Here is a 24,492-nt window from a genome sequence, read left to right as displayed (position 1 = left end):
CTGAATTACATCCAATTGAAGTGAAATAATAATATCCATAGGTTTGGAAGCAGAAGAATGTGCTAAGATTCCCTGGACCTATTCCAGTGAAAACTTTAGACTTATACTCAAAGTCTACATTTCTGGGAGTAGTCATTTGTAGACAGACCATCTCTAAGATCATGCATTTAAGCTCCCAATTGGGCATGTTTGCTTAAATGGGCCTGACTAGAAAGGAAATAAAGTGTCTCTCTCAATCTGTTAACAAAAGCACAGGATTCAGATAAAAGGAAGTATTCATTTCACTATGCTCTGGGCTGGAGCACATTGGGAATACAGCAGGATTCTGGGAAACAATTTAAAGCAACTCATCAGCCATTCTGATAGTCCTGGATTCCTCAGCTAAGGTGAGTCCAGGACTGAGTTGGAAGAGGGCTCTGAATTGATTGAATCAAGCAAACAAGCATTTTTTAAATGCCTAAAATGTACCAGACCTTTTGCTATGGACTGAAGGATCCAAAGTGGTTTATTTTGGAGAAGAAATGATAAAGGGAAAATTCAGTACATCTCCATAAATTATCTAAAAAGTTATCATGTAGCTGAAGAAAAAAAAATGATTGTTTTACCAAAAGACAGACTATGACCCACTGGTTAGAATCTATTAAGGATGTCAATTATGGCACAGTACAAAAACTTAACAAACAGAGCTGTCCAAAATAATTTTGTGAGGTAGTGAGTTTCTTGTCACTGGAAGTGTTCAAGCAAGGGTAATTGACCATGTAGGCAATATACTTTAGGAAGGATTCCTATATTGGGTAGCTTGTTAAAAGAATTACCAAGGTCTCTTCTGATTTTAATAAGATCTAATTAAGTATTCCCTGCTTACTGTCTTAAGTCAATAATTTTAAGGTCCTATGGGGCTGTATCATTTTTTATGAGAGATGCTGAATGGAAATGTATTCTTCCAGTGGATATTTTTGGGCCTTTCATATATGATTTGGTCCTTGGTTAACTGTGTTCTGAAATGAATGAAGTATTTGAGGGACTCGCTGCACTTTTGGTGATGAGAATAGAGTTAATTAAATTATGGATTTATGGAGATTGATTTTGACAAACTTATGAGCACAATTAAGGAAAAGAGCAGAGCATATTGATCTGGAAAATCTATAGAAAAAAGGCTGTTAGTTTGGGCTTTTATGTTCAAGCAAAGCTTGAGGCACAGATAATCAAATATCTTAATTGGTTTTTATCTGGATGAATTAGAGAGAGCTAGGAAAAAATCTTCTGACCGAGGCATCCTTGTAATGTCTAAAACTGTGAGACCAGATGAGTATCTTTCACATTAACCAGAAGCTTTCTTTGTTCATTTTTGTGCTTTGGGCAGTTTCAGTTACCTATAGCATATCATCAAATGAGTCCACTATCCTGATCCCTGTGATAACTCCAGCATTTCCAAAATCAAGATAGAAACATGGAAAAGTCTCTTAACAATGAGGTACAATGATATAGTAGAGGAACTAAGATTAATTAAATTTAGAGTTTTTTTTTTTTTTTTTTTTTAGGATCCCTCCCCCCTCCCTCCAAGTCCCTTCACTTATTCCCCTTTTCCTTTTCCCTTTTCCTCTCCCCCCTTTTAATGAGGTGAGAGAAAATTCTTTGAAAAACAAATATGTTAATTATTTACTCTTTGAGCCTCTTCTGATGAGAGTAAGATTCACACAATGATTCTCCCCCTCACTAAGTTCCCTCAGATATGGTGTATTTTCTATGTCTCTTCCTGGGATGTAGTTTCCCTCTTTTTATCACTCCTTCCCCTTTTTCTGAACCGACCTCCTTCCCTTTACTACACCCCCCTTTTTTTCTTTTATATCAGTAAAATCAAATTATCCTTGAGTATTTTTTATATACCCACAACAGAGTTACAGTTCTCAAGGGTTCTGTGTACCTTTTTCTGTTTCTCTTCAGTCTTGTGGATGTAGATCAAATTTTTTGTTTAAGTCTGGTTTTTTTCTTAGAAACATATAGAATTCCTCTGTTTCATTGAATGACCATCTTCTTCCGTGGAAAAAGATGCTAAACTTAGCTGGGTAGTTCATTCTTGGTTGCAGTCCTTGATCTTTTGCCTTACGGAATATCAGGTTCCAGGCCCTTCTATCTTTTAATGTGGAGGCAGCCAGATCTTGGGTGACCCTTATTGTGGCACCTTGGTATTTAAATTGTTTTTTTCTAGCTGCTTGCAGGATTTTCTCCTTTGTGTGGTAATTCTGCAGCTTAGCCACAATATTCCGTGGTGTTCTTTTTTTAGGGTCTATTTCAGAAGGAGTTCGATGAATTCTTTCCACATCTACTTTCCCTTCTGTTTCTATTATCTCTGGACAGTTCTCTTTGATAATTTCCTGTAAAATAGAATCTAGGCTCTTTTTTTGGTCATAGTTTTCTGGAAGTCCAATAATCCGCAGATTATCTCTCCTAGATCTATTTTCCAGGTCTATAGATTTTCCCAGTAAGTATTTGACGTTGTTCTCCAGCTTCTCATTTTTTTTGTTTTGTTTGACTGATTCTTGGGTTCTCTGTGAATCATTCATTTCTATTTGTTCCATCCTGACTTTTAAGGAGTTATTTTCTTCTTTCACAGTTTTTAGTTCTTTTTGTAAATGCCCAATTTCGTTTTTAAATGAATTATTTTGCTCTATTGAATTTTTTTCCATTTCCCTAATTTTTTTTTTTTGAGAATTATTTTCTTTTTCCAATTCAGAAATTCTATTTTCTTGAGACTTTTTTATCTTTTCCAATTCAGATATCCTACTTTCCTGTGTTTTTTTAACCTTTTCTAATTCACTAATTTTGTTTCCCTGCATCTCCTGTGAATTCTTTATTTTTTCCAACTCCAATTTCAGGACGTTGTTATTCTCTATCATAACTTCCCTTTCTTTTCCCCATTTTTCTTCGATCTCCCTCAATTTTTTAAGAGCTTCTTCTAGGAGAGAGTTATGTGATGGGGGGCAGGAATCGTTCCCCTTTAGGTTGTTATCTTCTGAATCTTTGCTGTTAACTTCCTCGGGGTTGGGTACCCGCTCTTTCTCTGTATAGAAGGAATCTATAGTTTTTCTAGCTTTTTTGCTCATACTTAGAAAAATGTTTTGGGGTCTGTCCCTGGGGTAGGAAATTATTTACTTCTTTACCAGCTTCCTCCCAGACCGGATGGATGCAGCGGCCCCTGCGCCCGCGCTAAGAGAGAGCTCTGGGAGAGAGTTCCCCACCCCCTCCCTGGAAGCGCCTCAGAGGTGATTAGCACTGCTGTGCTTTGAGGGCGTAGAATAGTGAAGACAGCAAGAAGCTCAGCCTATGTTTCCGGGTGGGGAGTGGGTGTCTGCAGCAGGTGACGTGAGAAGCCCCTGCGCTCAAACTGGAAGTGTCTGCCAGAAACCGCGGTCCCTAGTTCAAAGGTTCCGCTTCTCTGGGACTTCCTGGAGCTGAGTTCCACTCCCTCCAGCTAAGCTAGGCCGTGTGTGTTGCCTTGGGCCGTATCCACCCACTTGTCAGTCTCTTAACTATTCTCAGGAGGTAGCTGAGGCCACACCCCCTGGTGCCGAGTCTGCCGAGTCACCCCCAGGGTGGGGGGGGGGAAATCTAATCTGAGTTTTAAAATATTTTGGCTTTCTCTTCTGAACTGCTAAATAATTAGCAGAGAAGAGCTAACAGCCTGTGCCAGATTCCTTTACCTCAGTGGCTTCTCTGATCCCAGAGCCCTCCCAGCGCAATGGGCGCAGTGTGCCCCTACCCCACCGTCTGTGCTGGTCTTTCTTATTCCTCCCCTGAGAACTGACCTTTCCTGTTGAAACTCCAGATTCTCTTCAGCTGGTAAGTCGTGCTTCCAGTCCTTGTGGTATCTATCAGTCCTGAGCTAATTTTGAGACTTAATTTATCTAATTGGTTGTGAGGGAGTGAGGACGTTCACTGAGTCGTGTGTTTCTTCTCCGCCATCTTGGCTCCGCCCCTGATTCACTCTTCTAAAAGTCTTAAATGGTATAAAGTGGTATCACCTTATACACTGCTACATCTTTCAGACTTGTGGGCAATCTGGACTTCCATCCTCCATGAGATTAAACCATCCTTTATGTGTTGTTTTCCCTAATTAAAATGAGACTTCCTTGGGAATAGGGACTGAATTTTTCCAATGTAATCATAGAATTTAGCACTTAACTACATATAGTAGGTGTTTTATAAATGTTCATCTATCCATCCATTCAAAATGTCACAACTCCAAGTACATAGAGAATAATCACTAGCTGAAACATCCTAGATTAAAAATCCAGCAACACTGACTTGGCATCTTTTGGGGTTTTTGGTGGCTACCATTATGTGAATGGATGCATTTTAAAACAACAGCAACCAGCCCCAGATCTGTTTAGGTGGTACATCTCTCTCTATTAACAGAGCATAACCACCTTGTAAAGGACTGCTGGCATTGCTTTACAATGGATGGGCAGGGACCCAAAGGGGCAGGTCAAAGTGATTTAAAATTAAATAAAGCATTTATTTGGATAATTGAAGTTAAAATAAATCACCTTTGTCTGAAGAATCCAGGTAACTGAGAAAACCTAAAAATAATTATACAGGCAATTCTCAACTCTGTGCTCCAATCTGGGTATTTAGACTTCTCTTAGCTGCAGTGATGGAATTCTGTTGCTAGATTGCAAGTGAAATTTTGACACTTTTTAACTCCACAGGAATCTTTATTTTTCTCCAAATGTAAGATCTTTAAGAGAAAAGAACTGTTTCATTTTATTATTATTATTATATTTGGTAAAGCAATTGGAGTTAAGTGACCTGCCCAGCATCATATAACTAGTATTAAGTGTCTGAGTTTAGATTTTAAACTCAGGTCCTCAGTCCCTACCAGGGCTAGTACTCTATTCACTGAACTATCTAACTGCCTCCTGTTTTATTCTTTTTACATACTTATATTTTCAGCAGCCCAACATACAACCTGGAACACAGTAGACATGTAATAAATTCTCAATAACTGATGTCTCTAATACAATTATCATATAATATAAGATAATTGAATAGAATTCTTATAGAAGTTGTCTAATCAAATCTGATTTTACAGAAAAGAAAATAGAAGTCTAAAGAGATTATAATTTGTCCACAAAGATAGGAAGTGACAAAGTCAAAATTCAAACCCAGGTTTGTCGATCAAATCCAGAATGTTTCCCACACATCACCATGCTACATATCAGGTATATGCATACATGATTTATGTCCCTGTTGAATACTACCTGAAGAAGGAATTTTTATCTTCTCTAAACATTATATGCCAAGCACAGTGATTTCTATATAAATAATTGAAGAGATATTTAGTGCTCATGTTTGGGCTGTGCCAATAAAAAAATCATACCATCCAAATTAATTTATAGATTTAATGCTATCAAGAGGATATTTTGTAGACCCAGATATAACACAATGTTTTTTACACACTGTACTTAATATATTTTTGTTAAATGGATGTCATGGTAAGCTCTCTGGATGCAAATTCAATCTATTTTAACATGAAACCTCATTCCTGCTTTTAACAGATTGCCCTATAAAATTCCCCTGTATAAAATGTTTTTTTAAAAACAGATTCCTCTATAAAATGTCCAAACTGACCCCTGGGGAATTGTTTCCTTCATTTAATATTTCCTTATTTATTCTGCTTCATCTTCTATAGCAGGAATCCTGACATTACAGGATTTCATTGTATTTACTTTGTGAAGCTACCAAATTTACAAGGAAAACTCAGTGTTAGTCCTTCATTATAAAGAAAATCAAATCGATACACCCAGAGTGTTCAATAGCCCCTAGGGTAGGAACAAGCCAAACAGATGGACTTTTTCCCTTCCCATCTTCCCAGAATTCCAGAAATGAGAATCACTATGGCTGTAGCTGTGTAGGTATGCAATGTTACCTGGAGAGATGAAGAATGTTCTCCACAGCTTCTTGTCTCTTGTGACATCCCTTATCTCCTTGGTCATATTGACCATCCGGCCTGCAACTGGAGGAACACGGCGAAAATCTAGGATTCTAGTAGTAAAAATAACAAAAATAATAACAATAAGTTAAACACAAAATATTGTAGTGAGGCTCTTTTACATGTGTACATGGCACAAATGGCTCAACTCAACTGAGTTATTTTAAATTTAATTAAATGACTTAGAATCTTGTATTACTATTTTTGAAACCCAGTTTTAGTGAGGGACTGCTGGGATTAAGAGCACCCAATGGGTACATCTTTTTGCTGCCTCAGGTTGTGGGAGATAGACACAAAAGAGAAAGGCTACATAAATGCTGAAGAATATATCCTTTAGCATTATGGAAGCATTCTTTTCTACATAAGTGAAATTTTTTCTACCCTTTAGTTAAAATGCTATTTTTTTTCCTTTTAACATTCTGAACCTAATTAACACCAAATAAATGGAGAATTTCTATATGTAAAGTAGGACAGGCAGAAAAAAAAAGTTGTACATGAAAGAGTGAATCATAGCTTGCTTTTCTTTTTAAGTATATAATAAATTCAACATATTTTTTCAAGATGTCCTACTTGTCTATGTTTCTTACTAACTTTTGCTCTGTTCTGTTCTATGCATTTCAAATGCTTTGATGATCCTCCTTTCTTACTTTCCTATTTCCTTTTTTCCCCCCTTCATTTTGGTAACCCCTACTTCTATTCTCCTGGGCCTCCCAAATAAAAGAAAAATAAATCCTTGTATCAGATATGCATGGTCAAATAAAACATTAAAACTATTAACTAGTTGTTAATGTAAATCTTTATATATTGGAGTATATGCTCCTTTTTTTTTCCCCTTCCTTCCTTCCTTCCTTTCTTCCTTCTTCCTTTCTCTCTTCCCTCCTTCCTCCCTCTCTATCTCACTCAGGAAAGAAATGAAGTCATCACCCACTACCAATACTGATCAGCACAGAAAATTTAACCTGTTCTGTTTCCCCTGCCTTGATCTGTGTCAGTTTACCCTTCCTTAGGCAGTTTGATGGCCTTTCACTCCCAAGAGCTCATCATTTTGGTGCTGAACCTAATGTAAACATTCAATTGGCTTTAGCCCTTCTTGAGCTCCAAACTCCTGAGTTCATGTGACTCAACCAGCCTCCTCAGTAACAGACATGCACCACCATGCCCATCATCCCTGTATTTTCTTAAACCAGGTGTTCTGAACATAATCTAACTTTTTCCCAATCTTCACTGACATAATTAACAGGCATTAATTTTTGTACTGTTATAAATTAGACTACTGAGGTATGCTGAGAATGTTTGCTTTTATATGAAATAATTATAGATCGTTTGTTCTGAAGAACAAGAAATCATATGGGAAAATCAGTATACTTTTACCTTTTCTGTCTCCTTTCTTCATAGTCAGCTGTCAATTTTTATTGTTGCTATCAGATACAATTTTAAAAATTTTATATAGCTCTTTTTGGTGAACCTTGGAACAAAGCATAATTATTTTCTAAAGAATAAAATACATGGGGTTTGTGGCTCCTGTTTGTCTTTTCTATATATTTTTGCTTGTTCATAGGTATAGGCTATATTCCAGATATAAGTTACTATAATTCTGATTTCTAAACAAATGGAGGTCTCGTACATAGTCCCCACCCATAAAGAATTTATACCCAAACATTTCTCCCAAATCTATAGAGATACACATAACAACTTCATCAATGATTCTATTACTTATTTGTTTTATTATTTGAGAACAACTGACATCCTCCTGGAGAGAAAACTTAGGATTTGCAAAGAGTGATTTGTCCTCAATGATTGATATACTGAAGGAATGGAAAGGAAATCTGGAAATCTTTCCTCCCATTATTCACTCTTGCCTAAGTTCTTAATTTTGTGGGCCTCTGGACAGCTGCTTCCTGATTCCTATTCTTTCCTGTCCACTGCTCTGCAGGGATGAAAGCGTGGTCTCTACAAGAAAACAACAGACATTCCAAGAGCATTCTGTAGGTAGATAGATTCAAATTAATGATACCAGTTGAGGGGAAACAGTATGAAACATCCCCAAAAGCAGTTCATTGGAAAATGATTTATCTCTGACTTGGGAGCCATTCCTTAAATAGTGAAAATTAGGGCAATCATTCTGAGGAACTCTGCTACTATAGGGATAATGTAGTTTGAGCTTTCATGAAAGAAAAGATGGGTTGGAGGTAGAATGGTGATGCTAAAAAATAAACCTAGTATTCTCCAGTATACACAATCAAGGCTGTAGTGGGGTGGGCTGGTAACATCCTGCTCCCCTTTCCTACCGACTAGTACTTCTCCCAGTTGCCTAATTCCACCCACAGATATCTCCTCCCACTAAGGCCTTAAGACTTTGAACACATTCTTTCTACTAAGAAATTGCAAGGTCCTTGAGGGCAAGAACATTTTAATTTTATCTCTATATTCTTAACATTTATAATGACTGGCACATAGTGTTTAGAAATACTTTATATGTCTTTCTGAGATATTTCAGAGAAATATCTTTGACATTTCCCCTCCAGTTTCCCTTATCAGGCTTCCATTTGTGTTCATTTTAACTATATTTTATCTGTATTTAACTGTATTCTATCTGTAAAAAACCATTATAGTATGTGTGTGTGTGTGTGAGAGAGAGAGAGAGACTACATTGAGATTATCGATTTACCTTTTACTGATATTTAGCTCTGATGAACATTAGAAATGAGTTCACATTTTTGATGCATTTGCAGCAATTGCTGGTGAAGGAGGGTGGAGAAGGAAGGAGGGAAAAGCAATCCAATATTATGTAGAGTTATACTTTCTCAGTGTAGGATTACATGCATTGGTATTTCTCTCACAAAGAACTAAAATGATGACTTTTTTGGGGGGAGTGGGGGTATGGATGTGAGAAGGAGGGGTTCTCCAGACTCACCATGGAGTTGTTTGAACTGAGATTCTGTAATTCAGTGAAGCTAATGATGGGGCAGATGCACTGGGATTGTCAGCAAAGACAAGAAATGATAGCTTACCTGTCCAGATGAAAGGCAGCAATCTCAGCATTATGTCTTTCATAGTCAGAGAAATAAAAAAAGTCGGGAGGTGTCTCCTGCTCCCTGGTTTGCCTGGGAAAAAAGAAAGAAAGACACAAAACAGGAACAGATGAGCTCAAATCGATATCTCAATGAGGAAGCAATCCTCCCTCCCATGGGATTTAATCATGTAAAAAATATTTATTAATGTTATATATGCATATGTTATATATATGTTATATGCTATATCAAGCAGTGGCTGAGCTCTCACTAGGGTGAATTTGAGGAAAACAAAGACAAAATGTGCTTTTTATCAAAGAACTTAAATTCTTTTGGAGGTGATCACACACACACGTAGATGAAAAATCTAGACAAGGGGAGAAAAGTCAGTATTGCTTAGAAAATGTAGACTACCACCACACAATTCATTCCTATTAATTAGCATACACAAAAACCTTTTCTTTGCTTAGAATTTTAAATGCTATGTGGAATATAAACAAATAAAACTGATTTGCCTGTTTCCATATGATTTTGCTTTGAACAACTAAAAAGTGAAGAAGAATTGGGATGGGAGATAGGGAGAGGGGAATATCCTCTCATCTTCCTCTGGGTATCTCCTGAAAGTTGACATGTCAAGGTGACCTAGTCTTCATTAAGGACCTAAATGCTTTGGTCCCTAAGCCAATGGGGACCTCATTCTTGGTGACAGTTTGTCCTCTGGCCCCAATTTTCTTCTGTTGGTCTATTTGCAAGTTCTGCCACCTGTAAGTGATATAGTACCTACGTAGAATGTAAATGGCATCAAGATACTTTTCCCCCCTCCAGCTCTGCCTGATATTATGTCTGTTGTGTTGAACTAAATCGAATCAGCATGAAGTAAGGGAGTACAGTAGAAAGTGCTCCGGATTCAGAAGCCAGAGGATCTGCTTGCAAATCTCAACTCTGCCACTTACTAGCCATGTGTGGTACTGGGCAAATTGCTTTAACACTCCAGGTCTTAATTTCCTCATCTAGAAAAATAAGAAAAAAGGGGTTGAACTAGATGGTTTCTATGTCCTTATCTTATGAATTGAATGAGATCTTTTCTAAGTCACACTGTTTTCCAGGTCTTCAAGTTTCTTTATCTGCAAAATGGGCATAATGCTTATACTATCTAGTCTGGAGTTGCTGTGAGAAACAAATAAGAATATGAATCAGAAGTATGCTGGAACCAACTTAAATTTTCAGTGTGAGTGAGTGTTTACACTTCAAAATTTTACTAATACCATACATTAGGGTTTGATTTATTATTTTGTTCATTGTTTATACACTTAAACTATAATGTTAATGGTACATATTGAATTTAGAAGTTTGTCCCATGTACATTTCCCCCCTCCTGTTGTTGTTCTATTGTTTCAATCACATCCAATTCTTTGTGATCCCAAATTTTCTTGGCAAAGACAATGGTTTGGTTTTCCCTTTCCTTCTCCACCTCATTTTGCAGAGGAGGAAACTGAGGCAATAAAAGTTGAAGTGACTTGCCAAAGATCACACAACTAGGAAGTGATTGAGGACAAATTTGAACTCGGTCTTCCTGACTCTAGACTCTATACTCTACCTCTTGTTCCAGCTAGCTACCCGAGGGAGTTTCATTACAATCATGAAATTACATGTATGTGGTAGGTTTTTTTCCAGTACATACATGTAATTTCCTGGAAGTTTCCTTTCAGACATGAAATTACAAGTATGTATCAAAATAAAAACAAAAACCACTACTCTCCTTCCCCTACCATGATAAACTGAAATTTAGACAGAACTTTGACTGACAAAATGTTTTGCAAACATCATGTGATTTGATCCTTATAACAATCCTGTAGAGTAGTAAGAGGTATATTAGATCCATTTTATGGATGGAGAAACTGAAGCTCATGAGAATAAATGTCTGGCTTGCTCAGGGTCATTCAATTAGTAAGTTCCAAAGGTAGAAAGAATCTGAACCCCCATCTCGGCTGATTCTAAGTCCAGTGCTCTTCACTGATCACAATATATAAATAAGCTACTTCCCAGCATCAGTGACTCTCTGAGTACATACATATCCCCATAGTCATGTATCAGTTGCTCTCCTCTCTCTCTGGCATGGACCTTATCATCTCTGAAATAAAGCCCATTGTTTTGCTGCAGCCGTCCGAACCTAACATGCTTGCTTCCTTAAGGAAGAAAGGGAGCCGTCCTGGTTCTTTGGAAACACTCCTCCTGGGGTTTCTGAAGCATGATAAGCGAGATCCTGCTCTGGAGGCATGGGAGATTGTTGTTTGTTCATTTATAGAACCAGGGAAATGAAAGTCACAGATTTCACCATGTAAACATAAGATGTTAATATTAAACTCGACCTCCCTAAGCCCACATAAATAATCCAATCTATTCACTCCCTTTCCAGAGGTAAATAATTGTTGTCTGCAACAATACCTCGCTCTTTGACAGTACACACAGCTGGGGTGGGTAGTGTATCTGTCAAATAACCAGTCACCTGCTGGAAGGGGCTGCTGGGACAGCTTCTTGTTCACAGTGACACACTCCAGTGATTTCCTCTGTAGAAGGACTGGAGCAGATTGAGTGGGAGCCAGAGATTTGTCAGAATTTGTGGTCCAATGTTTTCTGCTTCATCCAGGTGATTCCAATTGCCTGCTCCCAATGGAACAGCTGAGACCAACTGCACCGAGCTTGGGCCCTTTCCCCCTGGATACTCAGAAGCATGAGCGAGAAAGCCATTTCTGTGATCCAGGATCTCTGGCATTCACCCCTAATGCTGCTTAAAGCTCTCCATTGGGGTCCTCTTGGCTGCCTATGTCCTTAGACTCACAGGCCCTCCACATTTTCCCTTCCAATAGTGCTGTAGAATCCTAATGTTGAAAAGACTTCAGAGATCAGCGGCTAAAGCCTACGTGACTTGCCTCTTGGTGTCTGGTCTCAACCTGCTCAAGAATCTTCCCCTTCTTCCTGTTTGTCGATTTTGTTGCTGACTCCAGGTTTTCTCTATCTCTCAATTTTCGTGATTGCTTTTCTGGATGTTGGCATTCATCCAGATTTCCTGGTTTCTACTTTTTTTGCTCTGAACAGATACATTCTGGCCTTGAAGTTTTGGAGAAAATATCAGTCAAATCTTCTACTTTATGATTTTAATTTGATTAATTACAAAGCATTTTATTAATTATCAAGTGGGCCATAAACTGTACTAGGTGCTGGGATGACAATGCGCTTATATTCTATTGAGAAGTGACAACATGTAAAAAGAGGTGTCTATGTATATTGCTCTATCTATATCACTATATTTCTCTCCTATATATGTATTGTGAATAGAAAGAAAAAAAAGAGAAAGACAGAGAATGTGAGTTCCTTGAAAGTAGGGGCTGTTTTCCTCCCATTTCTGTCTTTCCCATATAGCACTTACATTATTATTACATTATTACATTATTAAAAGACAATGTAATCTTACTCTTTATAGAGCATAATGAGGAAAAGGAAGTAATCTCTTTAAAAAAGGTTTGGACAAAACTTCCAATTCTAATCTGTGACCCGACGAAAATGGACATTTCTAGTTCATGATCACACCTTTTAACAATTCATGATGGAGCAGCTAAGTGGATAGAGCACCAGTCCTGAAATCAGGAGGACCTGAGTTCAAATATACCTTTAGACACTTAATACTTCCTAGCTGTGTGACACTAACTTAACTCAAATTGCTTCAGCAAAAATAATAATAATAATAATAATAATAATAATAATAATAATAATGATGATGATGATAGCCACCATTAAGATCCTACCAGTGGAAACCCAGTGCCTGGTACAAATTAGGTGCTCAATAAATACACACGTGTATATATATATATATATGCTTATGAGTGCATGGGTATACATACTATATATATATATATATATATATATACTATTTATAAAATAATTAGGGGCTACTAGTAATCATGAAATCTTTACTTAGAAGGTGATAAATTTAGAAGGAAACAATGGATTCAAAAAGAAAGCATTTCAGGTACTGAGAATACCTTGTTCAGGCCACAAAGATAGGAGATGGTTTATCATGTGTGAGAAGGAGTAGCAGGATCAGCCTGGTTAGATTATAGGGCCGAACAAAGGGAGGAAGGTATAAGTTGGGGTGAAGGATGTGAAGACCTTTAAAAACCAAAGAGAAGAATTGATATTCAATCCTAAAGGGTGCCACCAGAAAATCTCACAACCAAAAGGAGATATTAAAGGAGATCACTTTATCCAACCCCTTCATTTCAAGAGAAAATCAGCATTTATTAAATACCTAAAGTATACCAGTCACTGTGCTAAGACCTTTACAAGAATTGTCTCCATTGATCCTCCCAATAACTTCGGGAGATAGGAACTATTATTATTTCCATTTTACAGAAGGTAAAAATGAAAGCAGAAAAAGTTAAGTGATTTTTTCTAAGGATTACACAGCTAATAAATATCTAGGAAAATAATTGATTTGAGGTGTTCTTCATTTTAGGCACAACTCTCTGTCTTTTATACCATTTAGCTAATAAGTCATCAAGAACTTATTAAGCATTTACTTTGTTTCAGGCACTGTGCAAAGTGCTGGGAAAGAAAGGAAGCTGGAAAAAGAAAAAAAACAAAAACAAACAAACAAACAAAAACAGTACTTGCTCTCAAAAAGCTCACAGCCTAATGGGCGAGACAACATGGCAACAACCATGGACAAACAATATATGCAGAGGGAAGGAGCTAAGATTAAGGATGGCAGGGAAAGGCTAAACTTGAAGGAAGCCTGGGAAGACAAGAAGCAGAAGAGAGGAGAAAGTTCCAGGCATGGAATTCTCTAACCTTCAAGACCAGAAGCCAAGCTGTGACTTTGATTACAAAGCTAGCCTATGGTTACTGACCTTAGCAAAGCAAGATATGTGTTTAGTGAAGATAATAGTGGAAGAAAAGATGGCTAACAAGGGATGTATCATCAGAATCCAAATATCCACTTTTCCCTCAGCTTTCAGACTAGCTCCCTCTATAAAAAGACAAAATTTGAAAATCCATTAAGAGAAAGTGGATACACCCAATTCCTTCACATACTTACAGATCTTATTTGAGTTAGCTGATAGGCGTAGGAAATTTTTGAGTAAATAAACCACTTCCATCTGTTGCTTTAAAAAAAATCTCCTGGAGAGATGAAATATTACATAAATATTACAACTATTCCTTTACAAAGAAAACTTGGTTTTAAAAATACATCCTAAAGATAATGTAATCTTACTCTTTGTAGAGCATAATGAGAAAAAGGAAATAACTTCTTTGGACTGATTTCCTTCTCTGTAAAATTAAAAGGTCTGGATAAAATGACCTGGAAGGTCATTTCCAATTCTAATCTGTGACCTTATGAAATGAACATTCTGCTTCATGGCCACACCTCTTGACAATTAATGGCCACTACTAAGATCCTACCAGTAAAAACCCAGACAAAGAGATGAGAGATCAGCTAGTTCAGGGATACTTAACCTTTTGAGTCAAGGATCCCTTCAGAAGAATGTTTTCAAAAGCATAAAATAAAATATACACAATTGCAAAGGAAACCAATTATGCCGAAAGATAATTATTAAAACATTAGCAAAAATAAAAACACATTTACAGACCCCTCCAAGCTAGTCCAAACTTCTCATCTCAGAGGAGGTAACTAAGGTTAAGAGAAGGATTTAGAGACATTAACAGGAGCACCAGAACACAAATGATCTTCTTCCAAGGCTTGTGCTTGTCACTCACTATGTCTTGGCTGGAGACCAGGAGATTTTACTCTTGTAAGATAAATGAAAAGGAACTTTATTCCTTATGCTCAAATTGAGGGGGAGTGGTGAGGATAAGGGACAGAAGATAAATGCTATTTGTTACTAAATCTAGTAAGGATGCTAGACTGCAGCCTCCAATTCTGTGCCCTTGGCCACCTTTACTGAGAACTTGCCTTCTCTTTCATTTTTCATTTATACCAGATAAAAATAAACAATAAAAGCTTACAATCCTCTTTGGAGTTCAACTGGAGCCAAAGTCTTGGGGATTAAGTTAAAGGGATTAAGTTCTAATGGTGGAATTCTAGGCACCAGCCAATTGCCTAGAAGGCACCTTAAGACATTACAAATGCCATAGAAAATCATACATTTTAGGTCATGAGTTCTAATCTTTTGCCCCTTCTCTGCAACTCCCTATGCTCAACTACTTCGAGATTATTTTGAAAAAACTTATTACAGGCCGTATGACAGGGCTATGGGTGAGATGCTAACACTCAGAAGGGGCCCACTTGCTATTCCCTGGAAACAAATTTTTTTTTAATCTCTTATTTTTGTGCCTCTGAAAAGTCTTTTCCCTGTGTTTAGAAGACACCACCTCCTCATTTACCACTGAAAATCTGTAATTTTCTTTAAGGGTCTTTTCAAATGCTACCTTCTATAGGAAGTCTTTCTCCACCCCCATATCTACTTGTTGCCTTGAAATTATTTTTTGTGCTTATTCTTTGTCTCTCTCCTTTTTCTCTTTCTCCTCCCCCTCTCCCTCCCCCTCCTTCTCCTTTTCCTTCTATCTCTCTGTCCTCCCTTCCTCCCTCTGTCTTTCTCTCTTTTCTTTCCCTCTTTCTCTCTCTCTTCTCCTTCCCTCTTTTCTTCTCGCTCTCTAATATAAATGTGTGCATGTGTGCATATTGTATTTATTCAGAATAGATTGAGAACTATAAATGTCATCAAAAGCCATTTATTACAAAAACCCCACATATACCATTATATAGATTAGAGGTGGAGACCCAGAGACAATAATAATGACAGTAATACATAACATTTTATAGCATTTGCTATATGCCAGGAACTGTGCTAAGCACTTTATAATTATCATCTCAGTTAATCCTCAAAAAAAAAAAACAAAAAAAAAAACTCTAGTAGGTTCTATTATTATTCCCATTTTACAGATGAAGAAACTGAGACAAATAGGTAAATGAGGGTCATACAACTAGAAGAAGCCAGATTTGAACTCAAGTCTTTCTGATTCCAAACCCATGGTGCCATCTTGATGTCTGTCATATTTTAAGTGACATTTTTAAGGTTATAAAATAGTGAATTGACAGAGATAGGATTGGAACTCAGGTTTTCAGCACCCTTACCACTATATCATGGTATCAGACTCTTGGTTAATTGAATGAGCACCCCTGATCTAGATGAGTCCCATCCTATGTGTATGACAGTGCCAGAATTTCATACTCTCCAATCCAAATCACTGCTAGCTAGTGCAGGCTCAGCCCAGTGGGATGACATACATCCTCCTTCCAGTGAACTGAGTCTGTCCTTGAAGTCTTTTTCAGACTGATAAGATCTCCCAGAAATTGTGCTCCTCTGGAATATAAGATTGCCTTCACCTCATGATGAAAGACCAAAGTTGGATTTTCTATAGCCTGGAAAATTAGATTTCCCTCATCAGTCAATCAACAAATATTTGTTAAGTTACCTGCTGTGAGCAAAGCCTTGTGATAAGTACTGCAAGGAGGTGAAGAGTTATATAGATGATATGAACAATAAGTGCCCTGGGGATTCCAGAGACAGACAGACACATAGGAATACAGAAATAAAGCAATTAAGAATGAGAATGAGAGAAACAGACAGACAGACGGACAGAGATAGAAATACACAGAGACAGCGAGAAGAGAAAAGGAAGAAAAAAAGGAAGAGGGAAGGATAGAGAAAGGGAAGAAGACAGGAAGAAGGGGAAGACAGAAAACAGGCAGACAGATAACGATAGAGATAAAAAGAGAAGAGAGAGAGGGAGAAGAAAAGAAGAGATAAAAGAAGGAAGGAGGAAGAGAGAAAAGAGAAGAAAAAGAAGAAGAGAGAGGAAGAACAGAGACAGGAAGAGGGAGGGAGAAAGGGAGGGAAGAAGAAAGAGACAAACCGAGACAAAGAGAGAAAGACAGAGAGATAGAGAGAGAAAGACACAGGGAGAAATCAATAGAAAGAGAAACACAGAAAGAGAGAGAGACAGGGGTGGGGGTGGGGATGGGGGAGAGAAAAACAAAGAGACAGAAACAGAGACAGAGAGAAAGGGAGGGCAGGGAGACAGAGAGAAGGAAGAAGGGAGGAAGGGAAAGAGAGGGAAGAAGGGAAAGAGAAACAGAGACAGACAGAAAGAAAGCTTACTTTGGGTTGAGGCCCTCTGGAAAGGTTTCATGGAAGATGTGGAATCTGAGCAGGTTACTAGAGCACAGGCTGGTTTTACGATTGATGAAGGGAGAAGGGGTGAGGGGATAGCATTTCAAATGCTGAGATCCTTCCTTTCCATGCTGTCCAGTGAGCAATTTACTCCCACAGAGCTCCTGATTTGTACCAAAGTTTAGACCTCAATGAAGAAAATGATGTCTACTGTTTATTTGGGGATTATTTTTCTTTTACAAGCTTTCTATCTGCACTCTCTGTCTAGGCAGTACAGAGACATCAAACAATCTAGCACAGAATTCTACATCTTGCTACCCTAACCTCATTTATTCATCTCGCTCTCTTTTTTTAAACATGAATCATCCCCAAACAGCACACACTAGCTTCTGTCTCCTAATTACACTATTTTCCATCCTCTTGGCATATCTGACAAAGGCACAGAGATTTCATGAAAATTCTGTCTTTGGAAATCAAACCCAGAGCTTAGTGGGACCCTAGAGATCTTCACCTCTGCCCCATCATTTTGCAGATGAAGGCCTAGAGAGAAGTGTCTTGCCCCAAATTATAGCTCTAGTTAATTGTAGGACTGCAGTTAGAATCCAGGATTCCTGACTCCCAGACCTGTGCCCCTTCCTCTTCATCATGCTGGGTCTAGTACATATAAGGATAAAGGATAAAAGATAAAGGACTCGGAGAGAAAGAGGAGGGACTAAGTATGATGTAAGGAGTGGTTCATAAAGATTGGAAGGGAATTTTACATTTATGCTTTGATGAAACTGATTGTGTCACTTGGAGGATCAAACAAAATATTCTGTATTGTTAAGAGGCTTCTCAAATTATAATTATTAGTGCATTCCTTGTTACCTTCCAGTTATTTGGAGTGAGGGTAAAAAGAGATCTTGTAACAAAATAGTGAAAGATCAGTAAAATGAGAGATATTAAAGAATATCCTCCCCCATGACCACCCTCACCTTCTAAGAAGGCAACTCAGGTGCTACCACTATAAGAAGCCCCTCCTTTTAAATGTGCTTCATACCCATTTGTACACGTACATGGTTTCTTGAGTTTAAGTTCCTTGACACCTGGGATTTTTTCTTTTTTTTGTCCTTGTATCTTTAGTCCTTGGCACAATGTCTAGCACAAAGTAGATGCTTAATAAATTCTTATCAATGGAGCAAATGGCAGGCACCACCTGTCAGGCGGAACAAAAGGAATTGCGGTGGGCCAGGAAGAAGTAGTTTATTCCTATCAACAGGTTTGAATTTTTTAATTCAAAATTGACCTGACTCTTAAAAATAAACAAACAGACAAAACAAAAAAAACAGTCCCTCCACTGATCTGGACTTGAGCCTGAAATAAGCCCCTGATTTTATCTCCAAGTATCCGAGGAAGCTAGAAGCAGTCAAGTGGGATGGTGAATATGACTAGATTAGATATAGCAGCCCTCCTCTTTCGGACTCTTGTTTTCTATGGGCAGGGCTGAGATCTTATAATTCTCCTAGTCAGATCTGAGAGCAACTTCCCTTCCCTGCCTTCTTTTCTTTCTCCTTTCTCAGTCTCTCCTTCCCTTTTCTCTTTTATTATCTTTCTGTCTGTCTCTTTCTGTGTCTCTCTGTCACCCTCTCTTGTCTCTCTGTGTCTTTGTGTGTCTTTTTCTCCCTCCCTCCTTTCATCTCTCCTGCCCTCCCTCTTCCTCCCCTCTGACCTTATAGAAAAGAAAGCCCTTGACAAATTGTCCTCCTACCCATTGCTTTACAGGAATGAATGTGACTGTGCATCATTCAGATAATTGTTAAAAATAATATTCTTAATTTATAGGAGTAATTTTTTTTGATAGAGATACTAAAAATTTCCTCAACCATCCATATGTGTTCAAGTTTCAAGTGAATTCATCTCCTTAGGCTTCCTGAAAGCAGGGATAGTTTTATTTTTTGTAACTGGACAAATGAAAACTTATTTATTAAATGCTATGTGCCAAGTACTGTGCTAAGTACTCAATATACAGAAAAGCCAAAGGTTCCATTTCTGAAGGAGTTCATATCCTATAGCAGTATTTAGTAGGTCAGATGAAATGGCTCGACTTTATTTACTGATTTCTTTTTTCTTGTTATTTTTATACTAAGTAGATATCTTGGACCAAAAGCATTTGTTTGTGGGGGGGGGGAGTTTGGGGGGAGGGGTCAATCAGGTAGGTATCTGATTCCTTTTAAGAGACACTATTTATTCAAATGCTGCTTCTGGTAGTCTAGAATTTGGTAGGAGTTACTCCTCCAGATAGCAGCTTCTAAGCTCGAAGCCCCTAGCACAATGCCTAACCTGTAGCAGGTACTAAATCAATACCTGCTGACTAATTGATTGATTTTCATTATTAACAGACTGGTGGAGAGTCATATATCTTACTGAGATTCAGTGCAAAATAAAGTCCTGTCAGTAACTTAGAAAAAATACAAACCTAAGAATTATTGTTTAGGAAAGCAATTCCTTCCCAGAATAGCATCTTTTTATTATAACAGACTAGCGGAGAATTGCAGTATTGATAATAATCTAGTCAAGAGAACAGAATAGATAATGATTGCCAGGTATACCTGTCAATCATCATTAGTCAGTGAATTCTAAATTAAGGGCTTAAGTTAGTCTTGGTGACATGGAGACAGTTCTAATGAAACTTGCTATTTACATGATTCATATTATTGTATAGTACATAGTTACTTAAAGCACATACTGCTTTTACATACACTTCTGGGGGTGTGTGTGGGCATGAATAAAATATGTGTGGGGAAGGGGTTGATAAACAAGAAGAGACTGGTGGTAATAGTAATAATAGTAGTGGTTAGCATTTATATAGTTCCTTTTGGTTTGAAAAGTGCTTTATACATGTAATCCCCTTTGAGCCTCACAATAATCCTGGAAGTTAAATGCTGTTATTATTTCATTTTACAAATAAAGAAACTGAGGCTAAAAAAGTTTAAGTGATTTGCCATATAGCTGGTAAGTGTCAAAGGCAAAATTTGAACTCAAGCCTTCTTTATTGCAAGTGCAGAGCTTTATCTGCTCTACCACCAAGCTGTTGCCTTAAAAGTGGCAAAAATGGAAAATATAACGGATTTGGCATAAGAAGATTTGGGTTCAAATTCTGACTTTTTCACTTACTAGATGCCTGAACTTGGTAAGAATCTTAATCATTCTGGCCCCAGTTTTGTCATCTGTAATAAAGAGATCAGGCTAAATGATCTATCTCCTAGGAGTCTTCCACCTGAAAACCTACGGTCTTCTGAATTTCAGCTTACCTACGTACACAGACATTATAATAAAGGCACACAGTAAAGCATGGTACTCAGTAGACCCTGCATAATAGAAATTCACATTACTTATTGAGTTCCCTTTGTAAACATACATACCAATATATATTCACATGTGTAACTATATATATATATATATATATATATATATATAATTTAGTTGGCTTCCCAGTACCCAGACTGTCCACTTAAAATTGTGTAGTACATTGTTGTCAGTTAAATAGGTCTCCCGATTTTATTCCCCTGCTCAAAAACCTTCAATGACTCCCCAAACCAATAGGTTCAAACTTCCTCATCTATAAAATGAGAGGGTTAGATTGCAGTGGAGAGAGCCCCTGACCTGGAATCAAGAACAGTTATCTTCCTGAGTTCGATTCTGATCTCAACTACTTACTAGCTGTATGACCCTAGGCAAGTCACTTTATCCTGTTTGCTTCAGTTCCCTCAACTAGAAAATGAGTTGGAAAAGCAAAGGGCAAACAACCCCAATATATTTGCCAAGAAAAGCCTAATTGGGAAAGATGCAGGAGGACTCTAAGATGATTGGAAAATGACTGAATAAGTGTCTATTATGTGCCAGGCACTGTGCTAAGTGCTTTACAAATATCTCATCCTAGCTCACTTTGTGAGTAGTTCTGCCAACTAGAAAGAGAAGAACACTACAGGTTTCTGAATTACAAGTGAGTCTCATTCATTTGATTGCTGTATTACAATTAATGATGATAATAATAATCATTGGGTCATAGATTAAGACCTAGCAGGGACCTTACAAGCCATCTAGTCAAAACCTCTCATTTCCCAGATGAGATACCTAAAGATGTTAGGTTATATATCCAAAGCCAGACAGCTAGTTAAGTGGAAGGAGTAAGTTTAGAACATAGATCCTTTGATTTCTAATCCATCATTCTTTCCTCTGGGTTACTAAACTTTGACCTTCATTATCTTGTCTGATTCTCACAACCTAATGAGGTAACCAGGACAGGCACAGATGGTATTGTTATCTCCATTGTTAAGATTCCAGATAAAAAGCCAAAAAGGAACTTACTGGTTATTTAGTTTGAATCCCCCCTTTTACACATGCAAAAACTGAGGACAGGAAAATGAGCTGCTCAAGTCAAACATTTAGTAGGGGGCATAGCTGAGGCTTGAAGGCAAATCTCCTAAATCCAAGTGTAGCATACTTTTAAATGTCTCGGGCAGGAGTGGCTGGCCCTATATATGGGAGCCTAGGGGGGGGCTCCAAAAGGTTCTTTTACCATATTGCTATAGTGCTTTAACTCCCCACCATTAATATTGTTCCTCTGGGTTAAAGCAAGGGTTCTTAACCTTTTTTATTGCATTGAGCTCCTTGTACAATACCAGAAAACTCTTATAGACCCCTTCTCAGAAGTTTTAAAACGCTTAAAATAAAATACATAGGCTTACAAAAAAAAAGCCTAAAATACTAAAATAAAATCATCAAAATAGATTTTAAAAAAGTTAAGAACCCCAGGATAAGAACCTCTGGTTTACTGCATTGTATGAGAAAGCCCTAGTTAAAATACAACAACATGCTTGATTAGATAACATACTCATTCTATAACTCTCTGTTAATGCAAGAGCTTAAGTGACTTTTCCAGTTCCCTTGTCTTTGGAGAATTCCTTAGGAAATCATAAGTTTCCATGGTTAGGTTGAGTTGAAAAGGCTGGGAATTTGGGGCAGCAACCAAGAATGGTATCGAATCCTAGAAAACCAGAAACCAACATTACAGCAGTGGGCAACTGTGGATGGAAAAAAAGAAGGGGCTGGAAGGAAGGAAGATGATACATAAAGGGAGGGAGCCAAAGACAAACCTTGTCTGCTTCTTCATCTCACTAATGGCTCCCCAGAGAAGTCTGGGTATGAGTGTGAGCAGATCAATGCAAATCCATTTCACTATTGGAAAAACAGCTCAAAGGGCATGTCCTTCTCTGTCAGGGGGGGTATTATAAACAGACTTGCTGGTTGTGTACACAAGACTCACAAATATATCCAGCAAGAGACAGCCAGCCTAGTGATAAAGACCTAATGACTCTATCACCCTAGGAAATGCTGGCCCCAGGAAATTAAAAGGCTCTCCTATAGAAGCATTGTGGCCAGAGCATTAAGTACACCCAAGCAACTAATTAGTAAGAACAGAATAATGAAGGTAAACAGCAGGTCTCTACTCCAGGCCAAGGGAGAGAGAGGAGGAGAAAAAAGACTTTAGCCAAGAAAACAAAATGGTGTTAGAACGTTTCTAATAGAATCAAATTTACACTTTCTAATAAAATGATATATTTGATTATGTGAATAGATATATATGAGAGGCACTGCGGCTTGGTAAATAGAGACACAACTGGTCCCTGGAGTCAGAAAGAACATTAAGTCCTACCCCAGTCAGTGTAGCCCTGGACAACGCACCTATAATTGTCGTGCCCAAAGCACATATCTAAGATTATATGTGTTCGCTGAGGGAGATTTCATACCAGGGAATTGTCTGCAAAGATGAAATCAAAGGAATGCCTCATCAGATCCATATATATGTAAACATATATAAACACATTTTAATATATATTGTATTTATATAAATACACACATAGTATGCACACACATACAAAATTATTTTTGCATTTTTTATTAAAGCTTTTTATTTTTAAAATATATACGTGGATAATTTTTGACATTCACTCCTACAAAACCCTGTGTTCTAATTTTTTCCTTCCCTTCCCCCCAGTTAGCAAGTGATCCAATATGGTATCTCAATTTTAAGCTGCTTAAAACTGTACTCAGACTTTTGGGACACCCTATATACTATGTGTATATATGCATGTGTGTAGAATGCAAATACAAAGATAGGCAACTGGGCCACCAGTGGTCAGATATGTCAAAAGAATCTGGAGGGGCGGTGGGGAATCAAGAGACCTAGGGTCTAGTCCTGCCTTCTATTTAACTATCTGACTTTTAGATCAATAGCCTCACAGGCTCAGTTCTCTCATCTATAACAGAATCATACACTAAGAACTATAAAATGTCTTAGACTGACTCCCTCTTATTTCACAGATGGGGAAACTGAGGCTCAAAGAGGCTTTAATATTCTATTAAATCCACAATCACTGAGTCAAATGTACTATTTTTTGCTGCTTTTCTATAAATGGAGAGTGTTAGAGGATCTCTGATGTCCTTTGCAGCTCTGGTATTCTTTGACTCTGAGAGAACCAACAATACAGCCATGGAAAGGATAGATTTCTTAGCTGGGAGAGGGGGACAGAGAAGTGGTATAAAGCTGAGTACAAAGTCTCCACTCCCCCCTCTCTCCTGAAAAGGTCACAAGCATACTGCAAACATTAAAGCACTCTCATATACCAGCTTTTCAAATGATTAACACAAGCTCTTGGGTAAGCAGGAACAAGGTGTGATGACTCCACTGACCTCCACAAACTGAAAGAACTGACCTTGGGAGCTTGAAATAAGCTAACCTGCAGTTGTCAGAAGTCATGACCAGCTACAAAAATTACTTCCTGTGAGAAAATGTGGACCTATTTCATGCTTCCATTACCCACTCCTAGGGGACCAATTTCTCTTTGGGCGAGAGCTGCCAAGCTTGAATCCAGCTTGAATTCTAAGCTGAGCCCTTGGTCTGTATGAAGGCTATAGACCCTTAAATTCTATGTAACTATGATTTTAAGGTATCAGAAGATAGAACTTTTAAAGTTGGAAGGGATGTCACACATTCTTAGTTCACTTTCCCACTCAATTTAAGAATATCTTCAAAATCCCCAAGAGGTGGTTAGCCAGTCTCTTCTTAAAGTCATTGTCGGGTTGTATACAACTCTTCATGATTCCATTTAGGGTTTTCTTGGGAAAGATACTGAATCTCTCTAAACTTTTCTTGCAGGAGGAAACTGAGGCAAAAAAGACTTGCCCAGGATCACCGTAAGGGTCTGAGTCCAGATTTGAATTCAGAAAGTTGAGTCTTTCTTATTCTAGCCTGGCA

General features: G+C 37.9%; 1 protein-coding gene across 1 annotated transcript in view; it reads right to left on the bottom strand.

Moving 5' to 3' along the window:
* The window catches only part of FAM20C (FAM20C golgi associated secretory pathway kinase), a 147,911-nt gene that overhangs the window by 28,738 nt on the left and 94,681 nt on the right, over positions 1–24,492 (bottom strand). The window contains exons 4-5 of the mRNA XM_074281085.1: positions 9,004–9,096; positions 5,930–6,045 (exon numbers count right to left, since the gene is read on the bottom strand). Of these exons, the coding sequence (XP_074137186.1) occupies positions 5,930–6,045; positions 9,004–9,096 (209 nt within the window). The remainder of the gene's footprint in view (positions 1–5,929; positions 6,046–9,003; positions 9,097–24,492) is intronic.

Source organism: Sminthopsis crassicaudata, chromosome 1 (genome assembly GCF_048593235.1).
Source record: "Sminthopsis crassicaudata isolate SCR6 chromosome 1, ASM4859323v1, whole genome shotgun sequence".
In the NCBI taxonomy this organism is placed as follows: Eukaryota; Metazoa; Chordata; class Mammalia; order Dasyuromorphia; family Dasyuridae; genus Sminthopsis; species Sminthopsis crassicaudata.
Note: the sequence above shows the minus strand (reverse complement) of the source record. Positions and strands in the feature narration are given on the sequence as shown.